Raw genomic sequence first — 26,473 nt, 5'->3', positions numbered from 1 at the left:
ATGCAGAAGGCCTATAGGCGTGTTGATATAAGATAATTCTTGGAAATTCGGGGCGTGTGAAAGTCGGTATTGGATGACTGTGCTGGGCGGCCCAACCAAAGTTAGCTGCTTGTTTTCATCATCAGCGTTGGCTTTCTGTACTTCTCCCATTCCTAGGGGTCTTTCCCTCCTCTGGTGTTTCCTGCCTCCACGCTCAGACTTCTAGGTTAAACATTCAGCCTCTGAAATCAGACCATGCATCACATTTGGAAACTTTCTTAACCTCTCTAAGCTTCACTTTTCGCATCAGTGAATGGGGACAGCCATCATGCCTCATCATGGGACACCATATGATTGCTGACAAAAATAAACAAGGTTATCTGCATAAGAAGCTTAGCACCATGCCTGGTGCATGGTTAGAGCTCAATAAATGGCAGTGGTTACTACTTCTATGTTATCACCTCGCCTCTGTAAAAATTTGCTCCAAAGAAACAAACTCATTCTCACTGAGGTGTAAATGACTGATGGGACCTGAACAGTTATCCTTCCAAGATTTATTTGTTTGTTTTACATTTTAACAGTAAGACAAAGAAATTAAGCTGTAACTGTATATATATTCAGGCTCCATACAGAGGTAGACTTTGTGAAATCATATTGCATAGGCTTTTTTTCCCCCCTGGAGGGAAAATGCAAGGAAAAGCCATGATCTTGTCTACTGGGGTGCATTGGGTTCAATGGGCGAGATGGAACACGTGGATGGGAAGCAGATTTTCATAGCGTAGGAACACACACAGCGACCATCCACACTCCTGTGTCCTACTTCTGCCTGATGGCCAGGCTCTGAGTGAGAGGACAGTCCTGGAGCGGAAAGTGAGAATAGGCTTCATGGAAGAGTAGGGTTTGGAGCAAAGTTTTGATGAAGGAAAGGGTACAGTAGTGTGATCCAGAAAGGCCTTGCTGGCAGATGAGAAGCACAGCAAAAGGCATGGAGGAAAACTTTTTTGTAAGGTGATAGAGGGCATGTCATCTGGGGCTTGGGTCCGGGTAGCCAAGCCCAGGAATGGATTCACTGCCCAGTGTCACATCCTCTCACATGGCAGCCACCATCCTCCCTTCCTCAGGGCTGCCTTTCCTAACAGAGCAGGAACACAGAACCAGTGTACCTGCTCTCGTTCCAAACAGCAGTGAGGACCAAGGGTTAGGGGGCCTGGCTGGACATCCTTTCCTCTCCCAAGCTGACCCCAGTGCTGCAGACTCTGCCTGGTTTCCCCTCCTTTTTCTCACGAGCTCACCTGGGCCACCACAAAGGCCCAGGGGAAGGACATTTGTTGTCTGCGTAAGGAAGTAGCAGGGATGAGTGGCTTTTCAATGAGAAACTGAGCCCAGAGGACCACTTGCTTCCACAGCCCTGACTCTTGACCATTTTTTTCTGGAAGCAATTTTTTAAATATGGAACCAGGTATCATCCAGGCAGAGGATATGGTACAGTCTTTCTCAGAGAGAAAAGGGGCCTGGCTGACCCTCTTAGGATCCCCTGCTTCCAGGAGAATCTGGGAGCATGGTGGGTGACAGACTGCATAGGCATCAGGGTCCCTTACCTCTGAGGACTCCCCCTACCCCAGTCCAGTCCTGCTGCTCCCGGCACTCCCTGCCCTCCCCTCACATGGCCCTTCATTTCTTCCTCCTTTCCTTGTCTTCCCAGCTCCCTGCATGCCTGCCTCAGAGAAGAGAAAGATTTATGGAAGGGAGGAGGCAGGCAGGGCAGCCGGGAGGTGGCTGCCTTACTCCTTGCAGAACAGAAGCACTCCTTCCATCTGGGATCCCCAGCGTCTGGGCTGTTTGTCTGTCTCTGTTGAGTTGTGGGCCTCAGGGGCCTGGCCTGGGTTGTTTTCTCAGCTCGGTTCCTGAGCAGTGGCTGCTGTCAGCTCTCGACAAATAATAATAAACCTGGGAATCAGATTTGTCTAGGGGGATTTCAGTCCCTGGGTTCGTTTTTAGATTTATTTCTCCGTGTGTGTGTGCAGACAAGAGAGCACGTGATGGTGTCTTGGGGGAGCAGGCCGGGGCTCCCAGGGCCCTGGCAATCCACCCTAACTACACCCTGGAAGAGCTGCAGGGCCCTCCTCTGCCCCTGGTCACTGGGCTGCCTGGATGCTTGAAAGAAAAGAAAAAGAACTGAACAAAAGGCCTCAAGCTCTCTACTTTCCCTGTTCCTCCCTGCCTCTCCCGCTCAGGCTGTTGGGATAGAGATGCAGGGGCTGGAGATGAAAAAGAGAGGTCAGAATCGCATCTCCAGTTGAGAGTTGTCTGAGGGATGGGTGGGAACCTGGCTACAGGCCTGGGGAGAGGGAATGACCCAAACCTTCCCATGGACTCCACCCCAGGCAGCAGCCATGCATCCCGGCCTCCATTCCTGGGATGCAGCAACAGGGGAGGGGTGTCCTGGAGAGGGAAAAATGTTCTAAGTCAAGCACCTTTGGCTAGAGCAGGACCCAGTTGTGGGTGAGTGTGAAATTTAGGACCAGACTAATGGTGCGCCTCTGGAGCAGAGCAGCACCCACTTTTCAGCAGTGGGAGGTCAATGCTGCCATCACCCTGCCCCTAGGCAGGCGAAGGTGCACATCACTTCTCTGTGAGAGGATACAAGCTCTGTGCTTACCCTGAGAGCTTGCATGCATTCTTGCCCCCCTTTCTGTTTTTTGTTTTATTTTGTTTAAAAGAACCAAAGGGGGAAAAATTGCTAAGTTGTAAAGTGCTTAAAGAGGAGATGAGAATCTTCATCAAAATGCTAAAAGCTGGAGGGGGAGAGTAATGTGAAAACTCTTGCCTGCTATTTATGGGATTGATTCTCAGATCAAGAAGAAGCAAGCAGTTGGATGAAAGGAATTATTGTTAAGCTCCTCGGTAGGAAGATCTAATGGACAATTGCCGCTATCAGGGGGAATTAAATTGCTGTTTCAGTTTGTAAAATATATCAGCGGCTTTTTGAAGCCAGAAAAGGTGTGACAGCCAAGGTAGGGGAAGAGCGAGGGCTGCCACTTTTGGGCCCTGGTGCGAGAAGCAGGAGCCCGGCAGGAGAGAGGGCTGGGCCAAGAGGGAGCTGCTCTCCTGACTCCGTCCGACCCTGCTCCATTTTTTTGAAGCCAAATTGGAAAACAGCGAAACTGAGGAGTAAAGGAGGGTGAGCTGCAGCCCTGGAGCTCTGGGCCCTGATGTGCCGGGAACCCCCATGAATCAGAGCCCCACCGAAGTCAGCGCTAGGGCAAAACAGGGCTCCTCTCTAAGAAACTAGGTGGGGGGGGCAGGGGCGCGGGGGGGGGGGGTAAGGCGGGGGATGTGGGTCTGCGATCGCCAGCAGCCCCATTTACACCCAGGGTATAAGCCTTCCCCCCAGTAACCTGTGGACACAGAGGGATCCAGGGTCGATAATATGCCGCCTTCCTCCCAGAACTGGGTCTCTCGAGCAAGCTTTTGCTCATCTCTAGGCCCGGGTCAGGGAGTACATAAATGACCTGTTGACCCAGCTGCACAGGGGACATATTGTTATTCCAGAAAAGAGCAAACAGCAAAATGGCTTTGGGGGTGGGGAAAGGAGAGGAGGTGGAGGCCCCTGGCAGGAGGACCACGGGCCATCTGGAGGATGCCACACTCCTGGGATACAGAGCAGGAGGGTCTCTGGGTTCTCTGGTTTCACAGAAGGCTCTTACCCCTCCAAAGACCGTTTGCTCCACCTGGCAGGTAAGGGCTGAAGGGGGAGAGAGGTGGTGAGAGATTTTCCCATCTCTCAGGAAGTCAGAAGCCGGCAGTCCTAGTCAAAGCTCATGCTGACTTCCCCTCTGTCTCCACTCTGTCCCCCGGAGACCAGTGTCATGATAACAGGGCAGGAGCCAGCACCACCTCCCAGGTAGGCTTCCCAGAAAGGGAGCAAATGACAATTAGTGCAGAGAGCTGTGGGTGGCCAAGATAAGGTCTGAGTTGCCTGCTATCCTGGTTGTCATATCTGCTTCTTGCTGAAGTCAGTAGAAAATAATTTCCCACTGAGAGTTCCAAGCAGGAACCGAGAGGCACCAGGGAAGTGGCCCTCCTGGCTAGGACATTCAGCAAGGACTTGGGCTCTGTGCCAGGTTCAGTGTCCCCTGAGACCTGGGTAATGGTGGAGTGGTGGCTTATTTTTTACCTCTTAGCCAGCCATCCTCAGGACATGCAGTGAGCAGGGGGTCTGATCCTGAGTGCAAATCCAGCTCAGATCCCCTCCCCAATCCTTCCTTCAGTAACACAGACACAATTACCCTCCCCGTGCCCATGCACCACTCTGAGCCTGGTCTTAGAATAGAGGACTTCCCCAGCACCCTGCAGTCAGAAAGATGGGGGGAAGCAGCGTGTGCTAGGTCACAGCATTCCTGTCACCTCAGGCCCCTGAGCTTCCACCTGGCTCCAGAACACCTGGGAGAAAAGGGAAAGGTCCAGTGTCTGATGTGCTGTGAGGGGGGCCGGCTCCTGGTGAGGTGGGCCTCCATCACTCCTCAAGGAGCCTTCACTTCTCTCTCACTTTGAAACATCTCAGCCAGGCTGTCTCACATTTCAAAGCTTCCCTGCCCACAGGTGCATCCTCTCTGTCACCTCCATCCTTGCCGCTGTCCCCACAGTGGTCTCACCCTTGTCACCACCCAGTGCTGGCTGCACACCAAGGCGCAGGGACCATGGAGCTCCTCAGACACTCAGCTTTCAGCTTGAGATTTCTAGCCCTCACCAGGTTTTGTGAAGAGACCTGGGGTGTGTGTGTGTGTGTGTGTGTGCATGCATGCAGGCCCGCACGCCTGTGTTTCTTTAGATAAATCCACAGAGTCACATGAAATCAGTGACAGGTTGACACCGTTATTTCAAGATTCATCGCTGTGAGTTGCCAGCACAGGAGACCTAGCCAACTCCTTCCCACCAACAACACTTTTTTTCCAGGCATAATTTATAGCAGTGGGGTGAATTTGTTTCCAAAAGATGAATATCACACTATCAGCAACAGCTGCCTCTCATTTTTATTTGTTTTTAAATTTGACTCAAAGTCCAATTCTCTATACACATCCGAAGCTGTAAATCCTAAGGCGACTGATTGCATGATTTAGTAAACAGGTTCTATTACATAATGCAATTAAAGGGGCTCCGCCGCGCCACCTACAGGCCGCTTCTGGGAAAGGAGCTGGGCCGGAGACTCACGTAGGACGAGGCTCTCCGCGGAAGGAAAATAAACGAGATTGCGGATTGCGCCAGGGTTGAGGCGGCCTCTCCGATGGGAGAAGTTGAAGCCAGCCAGGTTACTAATGCAGCCTTTTGGTCCCTCCTGCTGAGTTCATTGTGTTATTTTAGCCTCCTGCAAATCTGTCTAGACGTCAGAACCCAGGCCCGGGCAGCTGCTCAGAGTGGTGGCCTGGGGTGGGGAGTGGTAACGACCTGGGGGCTTCTGGGCCCGGGACTGGGGAGGGCTCCTGCCTCTCTGGCCTCAGGGCCCTCCTTCCCTCGCTCTCAAATGAGAAGTGAGGAAGGGAAGAGAGAGCTGGCTGGGCTTTGGAATGAAGCTACAATCCAACTATTTCCATTCCATTCAACAAAGCTTGTGTTGAGTGCTAACCATGGGCAAAGACTTCTGAATATTTTGGTGAAACCCCTCATTTTGCAGCCCGAGAGGGAAAGTGACTTGTACAGGCCACAGATAAGTGGCAGGGCTGGATGTGGAATCCAGACGTTTTGGTTCTAAGCACAGGCTCCGATCATGGGAGTTTACAGATGAGGAAATGGAGGCCCAGACAGGGGATGGGACTTCCTCAGCCTCTACTTGTAGCAAGGGAAAGAAAATAATGAAAATCCTGCTAGTGTGTGTCAGAGGACAGAGAGGAGCTCCCACAGGTCCTCAACAGGGTCTCTTAGCTGCCCTGGTGAAGAAGGAGGGAAGGAAGGAAAAATGGAAGGAGGGAAAGAAGGAGGGAAGGAGGGAAAGGAGGAGGGAAGGAGAGAAGAATGGAAGGAGGGAGGGAAGGAAGAAGGGAAGAAGGGAAGGAGGGAAGGAGGGAAGAATGGAAGGAGGGACGGAAGAATGGAAGGAGGGAAGAAGGGAAAGAAGGAGGGAAGAATGGAAGGAGGGAGGGAAGGAAGGAGGGAAGAATGGAAGGAGGGAGGGAAGGAAGGAGGGAAGAATGGAAGGAGGGAAGAAGGGAAAGAAGGAGGGAAGAATGGAAGGAGGGAGGGAGGGAAGGAGGGAAGAATGGAAGGAGGGAGGGAAGGAAGGAGGGAAGAATGGAAGGAGGGAAGAAGGGAGGACGGGAAACTCAGGGCCGGTGCTCCCTCCCCCCATTCCTCTGCCCTAAACTACAACACTCTTCAGATGAATTAGGCTCTGGGGCCTCAAGGATTCTGGCTTCTCCAAAGAGCTTTTGTAAGAGGAGGGGGCTTACTTCCCTGGAGACTGAGAGAGAAACTGGACCAGAAAGGGAGAGGGGAGGGATGGATGAGGAAAACAAAACCATCAGAGTCCAAGAGTGTGGAAATAGCCCCCAACCTTCTCCTGTGCCAACCATCGCCCAGTCTCCAGTCTGGGGCATCGGGGTGGAACAGTGAGAAGCCAAGGGAAGTCCCTTCCTCCCCTCTGCTACCTCAGTACCAGATGCAGTGCAGTCTCAGCTAGGGTCAGGGGGCAAGAACAAATGCTGTCTGTCAGGCCAGCTGGCCAGAGAGTTCCCAATTAGACCTTGTTTCTCATCCTTAAGGCCCTGAGCCCCCAACCCGGCACCCCAGCCCAATTACTGCTGGGCAGCATTAACCCCTTGGTGCCCCAGGCCGTTAATGGAATGTTAATTGGTCTAATGGGTTTCATGTCAACAAGTCCTAATGAGCTCCATCCTAACGAGCTTGGTATTTTTTTCCTAAGCCTGTTTGTCAACACACTGTTGTGTGGGTTCCAGACTGCGGGCCTCCCCATGCTCTTGGGCTACCCCCTCCTCCTTCCTAAAGGGATGTCCTTTCATGCCCCCACCCACCCCAACGTGTGCACACTGCCTCATTCGGCTCCTGAGCTCTGTAAAGGGCATTTTTAGCTCCTTTTGATGATAATATCAGTAACGCAAATTATTTCTTCTTGGATATCTTTGTGGGGTTTGCATTTTGCATTAGGTTTGTTTCTTTCCCCCTCCTAGCTGTCATATAATAAAGGTTTTCAGCATTAAAAACAATCTTTTGACGTGAGCCTCTTCTCCATGGGAAATGTCTCTGGTAAATTGTTCCTCGTGTGTCCTCCATCTGCAGTCTTGGCTGTGCTCCCTCGAGTGCCCTGGTGTCTGGTAACAGCGCGGGGGCCTCTGGACAGGGCGGAGCAGCCTCTCCGAGCCACTGACGAATGCTCAGACGCCCCGGCTGGGTTTCTGGAGCTCAGGCCTGCCGCTGGCCTCCCTACACCCAAAGACAGTGCAAAAAAGGGCAGGTTCTCCCAAAGGGCTGGGCACCTGGTAATTGCTCAGGGAGTTCTCCCTCCCCGCACCCCCCCCCCCAGCTGTAGAATCTCCCAGAAGAGAAGTCAGATCCCCACATTCCTCTCCAGGATGCTTCCACATGGCCCCTCAGCTCCCCAAACCTAGCTAGTGGGGTTCCCCAAGGATGGGGGGGTGCGCGTGTGGCTGGAGTGGTGTGAAGAAAAGAGCCAGCTTCCAGAGATGGGCACGGGGTCCCGCCAGTGTCAAGTCACCAGAGGCTTCTGTGCCTGAGTGAGCAGAGAAGAGAACTTAAGCCCCTGATGAAAAGGCCTCCTGTTCTCTTGCAGGAGAAGCCCCCAGAGGGCAATGGGGCAGTAGCCTAGTGGCCTGTGGTGACCCCAGTGAGGGGGCGGGGGAGGGGCAAAGGCCATCTGGTCCTCAGAAAATTGTTCCTGTGTCCTCTGGCGAGGCAGGTCTAGCCCCTGCTCCACAGCCCAGCGGGCTCTGAAGAGAAAAATCTCCTCTCAGCCTCGACGGTGGTTGTTTCTGGATGCAGAGTGCTCTTAACCATTCCTCTTTACCCTGGGCAGGGCAATCCTGGTGCTGTTGCAAACATTTCTAGGGACAGCGACTCTAAAATGACTCTACCTCCCAGTCATTGGACAGTCAACAAAAGAATGCAGATTAATGACTAATCTCTTTAGCCTAAATCCTTCTCAGTGAGCTTCCTTTTCTTTGCCTTCACTATGACTTTCTCATCTGTAGAATGAGGTTACCAGAACACCCAAACCTGAGGTTAAAGGGAACCAGTTGCCCCTAAGAGGAGAGAAAAGCGGCCCAGAGGGAGCTCCCAGCCCAGACTCTGCCCCCCAGCTCCCTCTTCTGGAGGCTGCTGGCACTGCAGTGCCACAGCGGCTCGCTTTTCTCTAGCCAAGGAGCCTCTAAGATTGGTGCTCCAGGGAAGGGGTCCTGATGGCAGGTCCGTAGGCCCCCACCAAAGTTACCTCACCTACCAGAGTTCCAGGAAAGGCTGAACCTAACACACTCCTGAAATATCCCTATTTCCTTTATTCCCTCAGGGTCCAAAAGAGAGATTCCACACTCATTTTAATATCTCCAAGGGCTTAATTCTGGAATCTTCTTTCTGATGTCTCAAAGAGTCTGTATCCTCTTTTTTTCTCTGGAACCCTCTTTGGTCTGCTCTTGCCTTCTTTGGATGTTTACTGCCACCCAGACAAACCCAGCCATGGAAATAGGCATTGGTCCCCTTCCTAAAGAGACTGGCTCCCTTCTGAGCCTCTTTGCAAAAGTAAAGGCTGGATCTTGGTGTCTAGCGTGTGGGGGACAGGGAGACCCTGAGTGACTTTGTTGCAAAGACATCCTGGTGGCCCATCTTCCCCCAGCATAGTTTTTTGCATGTAGTTGATACTTGATAAACGTTCGTTGACCGAACACCTGAATTTCCAGTGGTCTCACATGTGCACTTAAGGTCAAAGCAGACCTGGGACTTCGGACACTCAGGTCAGGCCAGAGGTTCTATTTCTTCCTCTTCTTGAAAAAAAACTGAAACAACAACACACACATACTCACATACCCACACCCTCATAGGGCCCCGGAGACCAGCCTCTTTCCTTAGGCAGCTCCAAAACACCCTCAAATTCCCACAGAATTCAGGGCTGTGAACATTTTGGAGGACCCTAGGGAGGAGACGGGAGGGCATGAGGGGAAGAGAATGAAGCCTGAGAGCACCCTCAGGGAGACGGGAGGGAGGGTCTGAGTGCTGTGCTCACAGGCGCCCTCCACAGGAGCAGGAGAGTTCCTGCACTCCACAGAGGTCCCTGGGCATCTCAATGTCCCCAGTGGACAGGCCTGCACGGGGCAACTAGCCCACGGTTTCCAGCTCTAAATATTTCAGGACATTTTCTGTAACTAAACAGCTCTGGGCATTCTGTTTCCTTGGGTGGCACTGCCAGGTTGTCTCCACTTACTGCACCATGTTCTGGCTCAAGAAGAAAACTTGAGGGCCAGTGGGAGCAGCTCGCTTCCAGGTGATGGGGTAGCGGTGGTACAGTGGAGCAGACCAGGAACTGGGAATCGGAGATTGTGGTCTAATCCTTGCTTCACTATCGCTCCCCTACACATATGCACATCACTCCTCTTGGCCTGTGTCACCTCCTCTGTAAGAGGGGGGTGGACCATTCACCTATGACAGCTCTTCTGGACCCACATGCCTGTGATCTGTATTGAATGAAGGCTAAGGCAAGTCTTCTTCAAAGAATGTGCAGGCGCCTCCGTGTGCCCGTAGTAACAAGCACACACCTAGAAAGGGCTCACTCAGGCTCTCGGATGTTTCCCTGCCTTTTCCCTTCCAGGAAGATCTCCAAGTAGTCACCTGTGGGCTGCTTACCCCACACCCTGAGGAGGTGGACCAGCCCCCCACCTCCCTTTCCACTGCTAGGGGCTGTGGTAAGCTCACCGGGGAGGGCTTAGTCTGGAGTGTGGAGACCCCGAGGCCAGAGAGGTGGGAACTGGAACTGGAAAGGCGTAAAGTCTTCTGCCCTGAGAGCGTAGGTGGCTGTTCTAGAAGGCCTGGGAAAGGGAAAGCACCCTTGTCTTGTGGGGTGTCCACAAGATGGCCTCCAGTCCCCCTGTGCTGCCACCAGCCAAGGCCCCTCCCAACCTCCCCGCTGCCGGGCTGGAGCTGATGCTGAACAAAGTGTGGCTGGAGTGGACAGGTTGTTTTACCTATGATTTGAATCTTGTTCTTTCAAGTCAAAATAGCACAGCGTGCCCCTCCCCACCCAGGCCTCTCCTCTGGGCTCTCACGTGTTCCCCTGAAGCGCCTCCAGCCCCTGCTGTATCCAGTTAGTCCAGGTGGCCCAGCCTGAGAACATGTCCAGCCGGCTGGTCCCCAGGGCTCCCTGCGCTCAGCGTATTAACGGTGCGGCCCCCTTTCTCCTGCCACAGATCCTCGATGTGAATCAATCCCATGATGCAACATGCCTCCCCAGCCCCCGCTCTGACGATGATGGCCACGCAGAATGTCCCTCCCCCACCCTACCAGGACAGCCCGCAGGTGAGTGCCGACTGACCAGCCTGGGAAGGGGGTGCGGTGGCCTTCCCTGGGGCGGAGGGCAGGGCTAGGCCTCCCTCAGCTGTGTCCTGGCTTTCTCTGGGCTCTTCCCTATTGGGCCTGGGGATGCCTCTCTGGAAAGAGCCCAGAAAACACAGACCCCCAGAGGGAGTCATTGCATTTGACAAAACACCAGGTTCAGACCCTGCGTGGGTCACTCTGTTGCCAGCACCTCACACTGTTGCCTAGAGCACCTAGTCATGGTCCTGTTCACAGTCAGAGCAGACGTCAGACAAACGTCCTGCCCAAGCCCTTGCTCGGGGAGACCCAGGAACAGGTAAATCGAGGCTGCCTTTGATTGTTTTGGGAAACTTCTTAATTAGAGGTTCCTTTGTACCGACCCCCCTATTCACTGGTCACTGCACCATTACATCCGGTCCTTCTCTCCCTGCCTATTGGAGGAATCTCCAGTCTCTTCAGGGCTCTTCTCTGCTTCTCTCCAGAAAAAGGCCAGGACCCTTTCTCTACACCTTCCAACCCTTTCCCTCTGGGTCCCAGTTTCCGTCCCTCAGCTCAGACACAGCAACAGCACACCCCCCCACCCCCGCCAAGTTCTTCTGAGACTCCCACCTGGTTGCAACTCCTGCAGAAGGCACTGGCTTCCCCCTGTCTCCCTATTATCTCTTCTCCTCCTCCTGGAGGCCTGGCCCAGCTTTTGTGGGTTGGGCTCCCACAGTCCTTGAGGTGATCACTTCTGCTCTTCGCTTCCCCCGTATGGGCCTCCCCTCCACACTAGGATCTTTTGAGTTAGTTATGTGGCTGTGCTTTCTCAGAAGGTTTCATTCTCCGGCTTTACCGTCACACACTCTTTTTTTCTCTACCTGGTCTCCCAAGTCAATATTCATTCAATAATTATTTATTGAGCAACTATAATGTGAAATGCAGCCGGCTGAAATATTCATTCATGTAACGGTGTGCAGTGAGCGCCCCCGTGTGCCCGGCAGCCATCCTCAGTTTCTTCGGCAGCCTTCTCTGACGTGCCCTGCTCTCCCTGGCTCGTCAGCCTTTCAAATGCAGCCCTTCTCACCCACCACACGGAAGATCTATGCAGCATGACAGGGATATTAGGATGCAGGTGCGGGGTGGGCAGACTTTTGTTCACCTTAGGTCCCGTGGCCCTGACACCCCCAGCCTAGTGGGAGCATAGCAGCTCTCTCTGTCCTTATCCCTCCATGGAATTCACTCTTCACAGAGTATCTGGCATGCGGGCCACCACTGACTTCTCTCCCCTGAAAGTCCAGCAGCTCTGGTCATTCACTGACCTTTGAGCACGTGTCCATTTGTTCCCCCCTCCTGCTCTCACAGACCAACTCCATGTTCCCTCCTAGTCTCTCCCCAACCCAACCTCGTTATTTGGCAAACCCTCTGCCCACGTCAGTAGCTCCATGAATGACCAGGGTTGGGGCTTGGTGTTTATATAGGTCCTCTATTTGAAAGCTTCCAGGTGTCCAACACTATGTCAAGGCCCTTCCCTCTATAGTCCCAGGTCCCAGAGATGAAGTACAGACAGAGGCAGGGACTGGTGGAAACCTAGGAACCCAGGGGCCATAATGGGGGCAAGCATTGTCCTTCCTCAGTAGACACAGATCCATTTCCTTGTCTGCTCAGGCAGTGTCAGGGACCCCTGGGGTATTAATTAAGAGGCAGGAACTTTAGCTCCATTTCTTTTGTAGCTGGAGACTGCTCTTCAAGCTCCACAGTAGGAGTAGGGAACGCACATGGGGCAGCTTCCTGTATTTAGCAGGTGGTACGTGCGGAGGCCCACACCCTCATACCCAAGGCTCAGGGACAGACTCAGGGTAAGGCCAAGAGGTCAGAGAGCACAGCTGGTGGCTGCCACCTCCCTCCCTCCCACTCGCCCCGTTTTGCCTGCCTGGGCAGCTGGGAGAAGTTTGGGTTTGGTGGGGATTAGCAGGAGAGCTGCAGTGAGGGCCTGTGTTGTCCAAGAATGCAGATCCGGGTGTAGTTAAGTAGAGGAGCCTAATTTAAGTCTCAGCACACAACTGAGAATTAATACATCCCAGCTGCTGAGGAAGGTGATGGCGATGGGGCTGCAGCCCTAAGGCGCTCAGCACCCCGGAAGCCACCACTGAGCTGCTCTAGCATCTAGCGGGAGGGAGGGAGGCTCCAGTTCCCCGTCTAGGGCCTGGGAGCAGAAGCCTGACACAGGGACTATCCCAAGGCTCTCCTCTCTGAGGAGCCACCAGGACTTCACCAATGAAAATACTCACATTTACAGCAAAGGAATGATTTGTCCTGGAGAAGCTACACGTCTCTTTGTTGCCCCAGAGGTCCAGGAATGAAGTGTCTGAGAGGAAGTCTCAGTGTCCACAGTAAAGTGACCAGGCCAAGGTCTAGGGTATTTATGGCCTTGGCTAGGCCACTAGGCCATGGCTAGATTGCCATGGGCCTTCCCTGAGCCCAGCTGGTTCCCAGGGAAACTGACCAGGATGGGAGCTCACGGGGAGGAGTTAGGGCAGCGATGGAATGGGTGGGATGGAGAAGGTCGGGGAGGTCCCCAGAACAAAGAGCTCTGACTCCTGGGGAGAAGCTCTTCTCTACAGAGAGGGCGAGACTTTGAGGCCAGGTGGCTCTCGGGGGGCCCTTTTCCCCACTCTTTGAGGCTCCTAGAAGTGGCTCCCGCCTTGGAATGACTCTTCCGTGTGAGTTTTCTGCTGGGGAACTTGCTATGGACCTCCTGTCTTCTTCACTTTATGCTTTCAAGAGGCTGAGCCCAGGTCCTCAGAGGATGCCCTGCTCCATTGCCCTCATCATGCTCATTATCCTAGAGAGCCAGCTCCTCTCTGACACTCAGTGTCCTCAGGAAAGCCCGGCCTAAAAGGAACGTGGGTCAGGCACACAGGGGAATCACTTCCTAAATGGGGCTCTCTGGAAAGGATTCCCCACTTTCACCTCGTTCCTTCAGGTCTAATCTCATTACTTTTGGACCTGGTACGACTTGTTTCCTCAAGGCCTGGACAGCTGAGCACATCTCCATATCACCTCTTCAGAAACCCAGTTTCTTCCGCAGGCAAAAATGGACAGTCTGCGATACGAAGTCCCCCAAATGAGAAAGAAAGCGAGCAGCAGAGCCCTTCCTCTGAGACCTGTGCAGTCGTTTTAATAATGTTCCCGTTGTGCTAAGGGCTAGCAATACTGAGCATAATCTATTCAAATGCACAGGAGAATCTCACTTTGGAAAATTAGGAATCTGCATTAAAAAATTCCCAAGCCCCGGACCTTCTTTATAATAAATTAGAATTTTTTTTTTTCAAGGCAAGTTCTTCAGTTGGCAATTTCATTTTTGAAGTTTGGGGAATAAAGTTATTAAAAATGAGGGAGGCTTTTTTTAATTCCCATTTTAGTAGAGAAGCGCTAATGGTTATGGCCCCATGCTATTTGGGCACAAGCCAAGTGGTATGATGGCCAAGCAGCTTCTGGCCCCTCGGTTCTGTTTCAACCCATCCTGGGGAAACTCCATGATTACTTGTAAGGATGTCACTCTGTGTTTATTGTGCACTAAAGATAGGCCGTACGTTTAGAAAGTGCAAAAGCAACAACCCACTGAAACCCTTCTTGTGGCCTGCTTCCTCCTTCTGGTGGCTTCCTGTTAAATTCTGTCAGGGTCGCAGCACCCTCTGCTGTCTAACTACAGTACCTCAACTCCAGCCTGCCATAGCTGAGCCTTTGATCCAGACCCTCAGTTTATGCCCTGAGAGGGAGGGGCAAGTCACTGGGATCATGGATCTGCAATGATTGTTTAATGAAAACATTGTCTCCAGGGAGACCTGGATATGAACGAGGTGTGTGATCCCTCCGTTCAATAGAGTATGTGAATTCCTATAGCACCCTCCTTCCATTCTTCTACATCTCTGCCACAGCCTGGCCATCTGTCACTGGACTTTCACAACCCCCCGCCTCATTGCCCCCACGCCCCCACTGATCCTAATGGAACTCTTGAATATGTTCTCTACTACATGTGTCACTCCAGTGTCTCTCCCAGAATTTTTGTGGTGACACAAGCGCCTTCTCACTCCTTCTAGGCATATACCCTTCATTCGTGTACTCTCTCTTCACCTCTGAAGTGTCACTCATGTCCGCCCATTTCCTGTAACACTCCATAAGCAACATCACCCACCAAGCCAAGTTCTCCCTTCTGTAGCTCCACCAGCAATTTCAGGAAACCATCCGGACTTTCTAGTGAAGCACCAGCTTCTCCACCCTCACCTTACTCACACACAAAAGCTCCTGCTATCAGCCGCCTCCCCCCACTCTTCTCAAACCTACACACATACCTACTGTTCCACAAATATCTTTGCCCTTGGCTTATAGACAAGACAAATATTTTATCTGGTCTATTTGTGCATGAATTCAATGTTTAGTATTCCTCCGTCTGCGTGTGCCCAGCATGTCGGGCTGCATGTGCATTTGTCTAGAAAGCAGAAATCCCAGTGGCTCCTAGTCTGACCCACTAGGCACAGCCCTCTGTGAATGCAGGCACTCAGTTAACAGTTTAGATTAGGAACAAATTGATAGGTAAATAGTGAGGTGCCTACGTAGGATGACTTGATGATGGGTGATATTAGAAGGGTTTTGGCAATTCACCAAGGATGCATCCTCATTACTGACCAGAGGGAGGGGAGACAGGCAAAGTAGAACCCAGTATGGGTGGCTCAGACTTCAGAAGGAAGTCAAGCATTTGCTTGGGACGTTTTGGCAAAAGCTGTGTTCCTCCATCTTCCCACAATCCTCAGAGTCAGAAGAATAGTGTCCAAGACTCCAGGAAACTACTTGGAGATCTGGGGTCAAGATGATGCTATCTCTCCCATCCCACAACAGGAAGGCTAAGGCTGGGCCAGCCATGTTGGGGGAGGCTAGACCCATCTCTCTTCCCCTCTTCTCCTCTGAGGACCTTCTCTCCCTCCCTGTCCTAGCGCCATTCCCACTCTGGGCGGGGCCAGGGGAGCAGACATCCTGGGGAAGCTGGATGGGCTTTGATCAGTCATTAGGATCCCCATGCTGGTTTCATTAACTGGAGGCAGAGGGGGTGGCTGGGGCCCCTGGCTGTGAATGGCCCCCATCCAGGCCACACAGCTGTGACGGGCAGAAGCGGGTTCAGATGTTTTCTCACTTCACATTCGTCTCATCTCTTTAAGGGCTGGAGCCCCCTGCCTTGCAGGGCCCTCTGCTCAGCTGCCTGTGAAACACATTCGCTTTGCTGCAATAGAGTTAATTCAGCAGCTTTGAAAGTCCCCCTAAGCCTTTTCTCCGGCTGTGATTGACGGCTCCCTCTGCCCCTGGGGGCAACACCCCAGGGACCACATGGGTGACCTGCCTTCCCTTGCTTTGACTCATCCGAATGGACTCCTCTTTCTTTTTTATTTTCTGCTGGGCCTTTCTTCTCTTTGTGCATAATGACATCTCTCCATGGCCTGCTTGGGCCACCCATGTCTTTGAACTGGACATATCCCTGAACTCCAGCCCACTCAAGACCTGGATTCTTCATGTGTAAAAGGCAAAAACAGCCTTCAGGTCCGACCATGGGGCCTCCATGCCCCACTTAGGAGACGGTGGGCCGGCAACAGGACTTGTAAGCTTGTGAAGAAACACTCACTCTAATGGCCTTGTCTAGGTTTTTTATTTGATGAAATTACTACCTTAATTCTGATATTTACCCAAAACACAGAGATTTTATTGTCTATCCTCTTGCCTCCAAGCAAGATGAGTGCCCTAAACAGCTACAAAAATAGTTAATGGCCCAGTATACAAAGCTTAAAATAAATCAGGGAACAGGTGACCAAAGTCAGCAGCGGGCCTGAGGAGTGCTTGGACTTGCCTTCCTGCCTTTCCGGTGCAATCTTCTAGGAGCTCCGGTGTCTGTGTGGCCTGGCAGAAGGGGGGATGGGTGAATAAGGGCCCAAAGGTGCTCATTGTCCTTGGAGTTTGTGGTCTGGAGGAGGAACAGAGGGATGAGTCAATGTAGTAGAAATTCAGGAATCCTAGGCCTTGTCCCAGCTCCACTGCTGATGAATTATACACATGTAGGCAAGTAATTTCAGTACCATTTCTCTCATTCACTCATCTATTTGATGCATAATATATATTGAGTGCTGTTGGTAGGTCTTCAGACCTTGTGCTGTGTACTGGGTACAAAATTAATAGTTCCTGCCCTCATGGAACTGATGGTCCATTTTGGGCCTTCGTTTCCGATTGGTAAAGTGGGAATAACTTCTGGCCCCCTGCCTCACAGGATTGTTAAGAGTGTGGGTATGAAAAGTAGAGGGTGGTTCCCTGGGTGGTTCCTGGCCTCTGCTCACCCATGACCCTGACACTGATTTCCACCCTGTCTTCTGTACATCTCCAGGAGCCAAGATTGGATTGAACTTTAATTACTCTGCTTTTTATTAGGAACACAGTAGTCATATCAAATATGAGCCTCTAGCTGTAAACACACCCCCGACACACACACAGGCATGCACACGCTGAGATTCTGATATGACCCCTAAAAGGCCTACTGGAAATCACTGGTTTGGGATTATTATGCAAGTGAGCGGTCCTCCAGGGATGCATGGGAAGGGTGGGGAGCAGACAGTTCCCAGGAAAGTGCACAAAGCTGGGATGTGAAAGACTTGGATCCAAGTCCATAGCCTTCTTCCTATTAGCCACATGTCAGTAACACCCCAGGAGTGCAGGCCAGGCCAGTGAACATTTTACAAGACTCATTTTGTGAGCCACTGCCTACAAACCCCTTTTAAAATTCATTAAGACAGCGCCCCCCGCCCCCCCCCCCCCCACACCACCATTCTACACCACTAAATTAATTTTTCTGTAGTTTGTTCTGTCTGGTCGGCCCTGGGATCAGAATGTATGTGACCTGGGCTGGCTTTTCCAGGAGCCTCTTTGAACTTATCTGGGCTGCCCTGCTCTGCTGCCAGCCCTTCATGTCCCTTTACTGATGGGGTTGGGGGATATTTGAAGGAGATTTCGTTGACCTCTTCCATTTTGGATCCCTGACTCTTTTTTATTTATTTATTTTTTTTTGAGGAAGATTGGCCCTGAACTAACATCTCTGCCCATCTTCCTCTATTTTCTATGTGGGACGCCTGCCACAGCATGGCTTGCTGAGCAGTGCATAGGTCCCACTCGAGATCCGAACCAGTGAACTCCAGGCTGCTGAAGTGGAGCGCACGAACTTAAACACTATGCCACTGGGCCAGCCCCTCCCTGAGCCTTTTTAAAACATCACTCTCTTATTCCCTCATTCAGTCAGTCATTCAATCATTTAGCAAACACACTGGGAGCTAACTATGAGCCAGCATGGTGATGGGAGCTGGGAAGCCTGTCCACTCAGGGAGACAGACAAATAAGGGCCCTGAAGTATTACAGGTGTTAAGGTTGACACATACACAGTTGAGGTAGGGATCAAGGTCCCCTGGGTCTGGGGGCTGTGGAGAATTGGGAAAGGCTTCTTGAAAGAGTCAATGCTGCAGCTGAGTCTGGGAAGAGGGGTAGGTTTACACATGGCAGGAGGGGGCAGGAGGGAGGCAGCGCTGGGAGAAAGGTGGATGTTTCCTGCTGAGGCAGCTGTGGGAGCAAAGGCATGTGTTCATGCGACCCTCTGCAGCAGGGTCTGATGGGGTACAGGGTGTGGGGAGGGGAGGGTTGCTCCAGAGACAAGGCCAGGGTCAGAGAACAGGTCCAGGCCTGGAGCGCCCTGTGGGCTGCTCTCTCCCCCTAAAAACATCAGCCATGCCCCTTGCTGCCTTCCACCTGTTCAGGCCAAACCTGATATTTACCAAGTGGCTTCAAGCTCTGACCTCCTCCCAGGTCCTTGGACTCTCTCCTGGTTGTGAGGAAACCAGATCCCGCCTTACCGGCTTGCCCTGGTGCTGCAGAGAGTGCCAGCTCCCCAGCAAGCCCAGCCCAGCCCTGCTGGAGCCTCAGCGGCCCCTAGTGGGCCAGGCCTCTGCAGCCACCAATGTTCTCCAGAGCACAAGTCTTCCCTGGCCTGGTGGGCAGGCACTGGGGATGGGCATCTCCCACCCTGCCTGGGGCCGGGTGGAGGGCTCAGAAGAGGGAGTGTCCCCTTAGGAGGAGTGTTGGTGCTGAGTGATGCTGAGAAGGTGCAGGCCTAGGTTGCCCAGGGTTTGCAGAAAGGACCCTGTGAGAGGTACGTAGGTGTAAGAGTCACAAAGAGCAAGGCCTGCTGTGGGAGGAAGGGTGTGTGTACAGGGACATGGGAGGTGTGGGTGCTGGAGCATCTGGGGCAGATTATGGACAGGGAGTGGGATTTGGATTCAGAGCAGAAGGCTAGGAAAAGGAAGTGTTAAAAATGCTTAGAAACCAAGGTTTACTGAGCATCTACTGTGTGCAGTGCACCCTCGCATGTGCTCTCCCAGGACCCTGGAAAGAGGTATTACTAGCTCCATTTTTACCTTGTAAGGAAACTGAGGATCAGAGGAACAATCACTTGCCCAAAGTGGCATAGCTGGTGATGAGTAATGTCTCCTTCCATGACACCACAGCACCCTCTCCCTGCACCTGAGCCCAAGCCTGCCCCACTCCCTGAGCGCTTCCTGGGGAGTGGGTTCCTTCACTGGGGGCAGGACCCCAGGGCAGCTCACGTAACAGGAGCGAAAGCAGCTGAGTGTGGGCTGCAGGTTGTGTGGGTTACGTTAATAATAACTACCATATGCTGAGAATCTATTAAATGCCAGATGCTTTGCGTACTTTATCTCATTTAATTCTATCAACTCTACCTTAGGAATTTTACTCCCATTTTATAGATGAGGTTGAGTAACTTGCCCAAGTCACACAAGCAGAGAGTCAAGCTGGAGTAGATGCTCATGCCAGTGCACCATGCTGTGTCCCATTATCTCCAGCTCTGGGCTGGGTGCCCATGACTCCCAATAAATATGTGGTCAGAGACTGTAACTTCTCTGTTGTGGCTTGAGGCATTCAGGGTCAAGAAGGTAAATGTGTAGCCGAAAAGGAACCGTTTGATAGAAAGGCCTACCTACTCCATTGCCAATCATCCCTGCTTCAGTAGCTATTTTGGACACTCTCTGTATCAGACACTGTGGCTGCAACAGTCAACAGCAAAGATGTGGTCCCTGCCCTCCAGGACCCCACAGTCTAATGGAGGAGAGAGACAAGTAAGTAGATGTAGCTAAACAGTGTGCTCAGGGCCGTGGAAGCACACGACCCCTTGTGCATAACCTGTTGTTGATGCTCAACCAGCATCCTCTGAAGGAGACAGCAATCCTCACAATGGTGATGGGAGGTAGGGAGCATCACTGCCATTTCACAGATGAGAAAACTGAAGCCCAAAAGGGAAAGTTCCATATCCAAGGTTGCTCAGCAGCGAGGGGAAAAGGTGGGATTCAGTGCTATCCGGTGCCAATGCCTCCAGGAAACTACCTCTGTGGGGTGCTAGAAAGAGTGTGGTGTCATCCCTCCTTCTGAGCCATGTGCTCCCACCTCCCATGAGTAAAAGAAAGGAACTCTGAATGGAAGCTGGCAGGAGGCCTTGACCAACCTTGATGCAGCCCTGTGTGGTGAGGCTTCTCCGCAGCCTCCGAGGGAAGTGAACACAGTAGCATTGAGCCACTGTTGATGAATAAACCATCCAGGACCTCCTGTTTGGGTTCCACACGGAACGACCAGCGTTTGGGGAATTGCCTTTGACTCGTGTCTGAGAGGTTGGGTGGGGCATGGGGGAAACCGGGCTGGCAGTGGGGACGGGGTGAACTAGATAGAAACACAAGACCATGTGCTGGGAGCGGAAGCCTCATTCTGATTCTAGCTCCCTTCCTCTTCTGCCCCCTTTTTCACTCAGGGGGAAATAAACCTTCCCATTCTCCTCTTCAAAAAAAAGTCATTAAATACAACAATTCACACAGTATGATTAGTCAGAAAGCCCTTGTTCTTGCCCCAACCTTTGCACAAACTGTCTGTGTTTGCTGGCAGTTTCTTCACCTCTGTGGGCTTCTGTTTTCTCATATATAAAATGGGGATGACACTAAATTATTGCCCAGGTTTATTGTTGAACGTCTAATAAGCTATCGAGATTTTTTTTAGCTCATTAGCACGTAATCTGCCACTCTCCCCCTCCAATTTGGAAAGGGAGATGCGTAACAGAACCAAAAGAGTCAGTGGGGCATTCCAGCATCTACTGCAGTAGACAGGCAAGATATGCTTCCCAGCACCTCTTAAATCACACCACAAACATCTCCTGCTCATTTACGTGGTCAGACTGGACCGTCGGGGCATTGGATCTCTCAGCCCCTCCAGGTTTTGCAGTCCTATGCACACAGCTTACAACCCCCAACTTCTCCCACTCTATTTTAGGATGGGGGTGCAGTTGGTTAGGAACTTTCATCTCAAAGTGTCACAAACCAAGAATCGGGGCAGGGCCCTTTCACTCCAAGCATAAGGCAGGGCTGGTTCCAGCTAGATGACAGAGAGGAATCCAGGGGCTGTCGCGTGTGTGGGAGGCAAGAGTGTGGTGTGGTGGCCGCAGGGCCTTTGACCCAAGAAAGGAGGCTCAGGTAAGAGGAGATGAGAACCACAGAACCCTGTGTAGGTTCTGGACACAACATTGCAGCTCACAGCGGGGCGGCCTTCTAGGGAATGCTGCCACCTTCCTGTCCATTAGTCATTGTCCTGTTTTCTCGATTAATCCTTATAGCCTATTCAGTAGGTATTATCCCCTGCTTTTTACAAATAAGGAACCCAAGGGTCAAAGAGGTCAGGAAGCTTACCCCAAAATGCATAGCTACTAATTGACAGAGGAACATCAAACCCAGGGCCTCAGATTCCCTGCTCCTTCCACTCTCTGAGGCTTTTCTGATCGCCCAGAAAGTTCTCAAGATATTGTTCAATTTTGCCTCTCCTCCTCCTCTGTGTTTCTCTTGTTGAAAAGGGACTGCCCTTGCTGTCTGTGTGGTGCCATATCTACACCCTGTCCCCAGTTTGCTGCCTGGGTAGGATTTCCCGAGTGCTCTGAGGAGGGCTCAGAGTCTGCAGTGGTTGGTTCTGGGACCGGCTGCGGACACACCAAGTGACCTCATGGAGTGTGTAAGGCTAGTTTCTTCAAATGCCAGATCGAGAAGAACAGGAGAAAGTTATTTGGAGAGAAACCCTGACATTAGTGGTGTGCTAGTAAATATTTAACAACAGGCTCTCTGGGTAGGGGTTGTGGAGAGGCCCTGATTTGCAGCATGTGCCAATTTCCATAATGTCAGTGTTCCCACCATGGCCAAGTTCAAGCTACCAATGTGAAGTCAATCAGCTTGCAAAATTCCCGAAAATTTAAGTTGGCTTTCACAGGCCAGAACAAGGGAGCTCCAATGTGTCATTTAAAGGTTGTGCCCTGCCCCTGGTCCATCCGGTCTCTCCCCCTGCTCCTATTCTTTTAGGCTATGCTGCCCAGTAACCTCCCCACAAAACCTCACCACAAGTCACCCCCGGCCCCCTGCCCCTCAGACCCTGTGGATGGTGACAGGGCCTCCCCTTCTGAGCTCCAGTTCTTGGGAAATGGAGGTCTCTGGCTAGAAAAAGAAATCTATTTGGAGATAAATACTCATTCTCCAAACCTGGAGGAAATGCAGAGTTTGCTGAATTGGCCCCCAGGAGCTAAATAAATTTGAATCATGGTCCTCCTCAGACCAGCTCTGCTCTCTCCTCCTCCTTCTCCCCCCTCCCTGAGCCTCAGTAACAGCCTGTCAGCTGAGGCCTCTTGGGATGCTGGCAAGTGACCAGTTTTGATTTACATTTTCATTCTGCTCTTTCCTCTGTATCCCAGCAGGGCTTTCCCTCCACCTTTCCCCAAAGTCCTGCCTAGGAAGGGGAGGTGAGAGGAAAAGGAGCATCTCCCCTCATTCCTCTCCCTCCCAGAAGCTCAGCTTCATGGAAGCCCCTTGTGGATTCCTTCAAGGACATGAGGAAATTCACCCTTAGTGGGTAGAGCAGAGCAGCCTACCCTATATTTCACCCTCAAATGAGCTGTGCAGACATAGCTGTGCCTTGCTTTATGAAAGAAGCACATTCTGGAAATCTCGTGTTTAATGACAACAACCACCCCTCCATCTGGGAAGCACTTTAGAGTTTCCAAAGCACTTTTACATACTATATATCATCTAATCTGAGCCTCACGCCAACGCTGCGCAGTGGGCAGTGATCGTGAAAGCTCTCAAGTGCATTCTCATGGCCTATCAGTGTTGGAAGGGACTTCAGATGTCACCTAACCCAGCCAGCCAGCTAGGGAGCGTCCATCCTCTCCCCAGGGGCGCAGCTGATGAATCAGATTCTGCTTGGCTTCTGCAATAGTGGAAACTCACCACCTCCTGGACGTGGTCCATTCCAGCCTTGGCGAGCTCGGAGGCTTAGAAACTTATTTGGGTTGAGCCCAATTCTGTTTCCATGTTATATGGATTTAGTGCATTGTTTGTCGTTTGACTCTTTGGGGTGGACAGAACAGAATTGATATAATCTAATCCCTCGTTTGGATATTCAAAGGGGCCTCTCATGTCTCTCCATCTCCCCCATCCACCAAGTCTTTCTTCTACATTCCTGATTCAAGTATTCCTCATCCGACATAGTGCAGAATCCCGCCACCAGCCTGGTTAGCTCTCCTCTGCATATACTTTCCTGGACCTGTTTCAGTGGAGTGGGATGGGACTAGGAGCTGTGTGTGAGCCAGGCTCCTGTTAACACATCCTCAGAGAGTGATAGTTTAGGTTATTGTTGTTTGTTTGCTTTTTTGACAGACACATTACACTTTGGACATACTGAGCCTGCTGTCAACTAAAACACTGCTGCCTGATCATGTCTCCCCTGTTCTGCACTTTTATTATTGATTTTTTTTTTTGGCCCAAGTGTTAGAAGTGTTAAATTCCATCATTTGTTAATTCATTGATTCAACAAATATTTATTGAGCACCTACTAGTGCCAGGCTATTCTGGACCCTAGGAATATGATACACATCAAGCTGTGTTTAAGCTTAAATTTTGGTTGGGAGTGGGAGAGAAGATAACTAATGCAAGTAGGTATATAGTATATGGTCATGGTAAGGGCTATGAAATGAAGCAAAGGAGGGGATAGCAAGGGGAAGTGGGGTTCTATTTTATGCTGAAGACGTGGCACCTGAGCAGAGATCTAAATGAAGAAAATGAGACAGCCAGTATCTTGGGGATATCAGCACCAGCAAGAATGTGCTTGTGTCCATGGAAGTACAATACTTCTTCTTCCAGAAAGCAGGGACCTAGAGCAAGGGTGAATTTTCCAGCTGTAAAATATCTGATTCTTTCAAGGTGTATTCACTTGCTCAGTTTCTCAACTAATACTAGGCATCTACTCGGTGTCAGTTGGGTGCTGGGGGTGAAGGTGTGACTAGGGCTTTCATGAAGGAGGCAGACAAGTAAGTCAAGCCCAGCAACACAGGTGGTAAGAGCTATGCTGGTGCTGTGGACAGGCTGGAGGAAGAGAACAGTGGGACACATCTCCATTCATGATATTTTAGGGATCCATTTGACTACAGAAAATATAAAAACATTAAATTCTGTAATGATGGTTATCAAAAAGTTTAAAGACATTTAATCATTTCTTTAAACAAAATCTTACACAGTAAGTCCAATTTGTAATACTAAAAAGAGTTGCTCTGAGTGGCACAAAATTGGGGCTCACAGGGCACCTTCAAAAACATGTATCATAGGATGAAAACCAATGCCCTGAACATTCGTTATAGCTAAGAAGAGAAATCTGTCCATTGTCTACTAAAACTTATCTTCAAGTGCCCAGGTAAACCAAATTGGGAGAGCCATTCAGTTATCAATCAAAACCTTTAACATAGTTACCTCTGGCTCATGTTAAATGAAAACCGCTGTCCAAATGAGAAGTAATTTAGCTATTTTTTTCTGTTCTTCCAAGTCATCAGATCAAACTTATTACTGCCCACTATGGCCCAAATGACTCATATACGCAATTTAAAGGGTTCATTGTTCTGTTTTTTCTGCTTCTGGGCCGAGGTCAGTGCCTTAATTTGCATTAGGAATCGTCTCTTTTAAAGTCTGCTGATGTACCACCTGGTTTTTGATGGTCCTAAATTGTTCTCTAGAACTTTCTCATTTGGAGAAAGGTCTGCTTTCTTCCCACTGTGGCACATATACCAATGGATGCTCATTATACCCTCACAATTCTCTCATCCACACACACACCACAGGCTGAGGTAGACCTCACAGTTCCAGCTGGGGAACCAGCTGTCCTGGCCTTACTAACCCACCGCCTCCCCTTTCTTCCCTCTGCAGATGACGGCAACTGCTCAGGCACCCTCCAAGGCCCAGGCTGTCCACATCTCCGCACCCTCGGCTGCTGCCAGCACGCCTGTGCCCAGTGCCCCCATTGACCCCCAGGCCCAGCTGGAGGCTGACAAGAGAGCTGTGTACAGGTAGGAGACATTTCAGCCATGTTCAGAAATCCCCAACTGTCCTCAGGCCCAGCTCAGCCCTCAGAGATGAGATTGCAGGCTGGTGGGTGGGCTCATCAAAGACTATGGACAACAGCTGCTCTCTTCACCACTTTCTCTCTCAAACCAATCCAGAGATCTCTCAGCTGTCCACTGTGGGTTGACTCTAGCTTCCTGGAATTGTCTAGTAAGGGATATGAGGGTCTGGGTAGTATCTGCCAGGAGGACCCGTTCCTCATGCCCTCTGGGGAGATGAGCCCTAATGAGCATCAGAAACCCTCAGCTCACAAACAGGCAGCTGCCTCAGGACTCTCTCCTTGCCTGTCCCCCATTGTTGTCTTCACTCCAGCAAGCCCACCAGAGCACTGGGCGTCTCATTGCACCATCCAGGACTTGGTATTACACAAACTTTGCTGTGCCCGAAAATCACTGGGAGAGCTTGTTGTTAAGACATATTTCTGGACTCCATGCTCAGAAATGCTGAATCAGTGGGTCAAGCTACAGGAAGGAGAATATGAATTTTTAAAAGCATTCCAGATGAATCTAACACAGCTGGTCCTAGGACCACATTTTTGATTCATGGTAGTCTGTTTTTTAGCAACAGGTGTTATGTGTAACTGTGCGGTTCTGGCAGCCTCCCCCAGATGGGGAGTTTGCTGAGAGCAGGCAGCTTGTCTCATCTTGCTCTGTGTCAGCCCATGCACCCAGGGCTGGGCCCTGAACATTACAGGGGGGTGGGGAAGTGCTTAGGGAAATTCCTGTCTGCCTTGTGCACACGGTTGGGGAGAAGATGCAGTCATCTCAGAGCAGAACTGACTGAGGGATTTTAATCATCATTTATTCACGGGGAGCCCACGCCATTAAGATGCCTGAGTCAGCTCTCAGTACTGAGGTTGGACCTTGCTCACATTCACTTGTGTGAGCACACACGTTCCCATGGATCCGCAAGCATGGCTTACCTCTGGCTGGGCATACATTGCAGCAGGTGCTAACGCCAGTGCATGTGGGTGGAATGGTCAACTGGAGTTGAATAGGAAGAAGACTGGTTTCTTCCTCACTCCTCCCCACAATGACAGTGCCTTTATGGTAATGGTGGTAATTATTGCTATCATCATTATCATTGGCATTATTTTTAGTTACTCAGATGAGCTAAATGCCTCCAATGCCAAGAGCCTGGAGTCCAGACCCATAGATCCTGGCATGAGGGTCCATCCCAACCCTGGTAGAGGGGCAAAACTCAGGGCCTGGGCCCCACTCTGCCCAATGGACAGGCTAGGCCAAGCTGCCTGCAAGTAGAGAGCTTTGCCTTAGGCCCCAAAGAACTCCTGGATCTGGTCATAGTACCTGTCAGAGAGTCAGGGCACTCCTGTCCTCCCTTCCCTACTTCCTTCACACTCTTTCACTGACTCCTTCCTATTACTATGCGGAGGCACTGTGCTGGAC

General features: G+C 51.3%; 1 protein-coding gene across 9 annotated transcripts in view; it reads left to right on the top strand.

Moving 5' to 3' along the window:
* PKNOX2 (PBX/knotted 1 homeobox 2) overlaps nt 1–26,473 on the top strand; it is a 253,475-nt gene that overhangs the window by 165,962 nt on the left and 61,040 nt on the right. For all 9 annotated transcript variants that reach the window (XM_044752523.2, XM_044752522.2, XM_070489995.1 and 6 more), the window contains 2 exons: nt 10,401–10,509; nt 24,873–25,012. In XM_044752523.2, coding sequence (XP_044608458.1) covers nt 10,423–10,509; nt 24,873–25,012 — 227 coding nt within the window. In that variant the 5' untranslated portion in view covers nt 10,401–10,422. The remainder of the gene's footprint in view (nt 1–10,400; nt 10,510–24,872; nt 25,013–26,473) is intronic.

The sequence above is a fragment of the Equus asinus genome, chromosome 20 (genome assembly GCF_041296235.1).
Source record: "Equus asinus isolate D_3611 breed Donkey chromosome 20, EquAss-T2T_v2, whole genome shotgun sequence".
NCBI lineage: Eukaryota > Metazoa > Chordata > Mammalia > Perissodactyla > Equidae > Equus > Equus asinus.
Note: the sequence above shows the minus strand (reverse complement) of the source record. Positions and strands in the feature narration are given on the sequence as shown.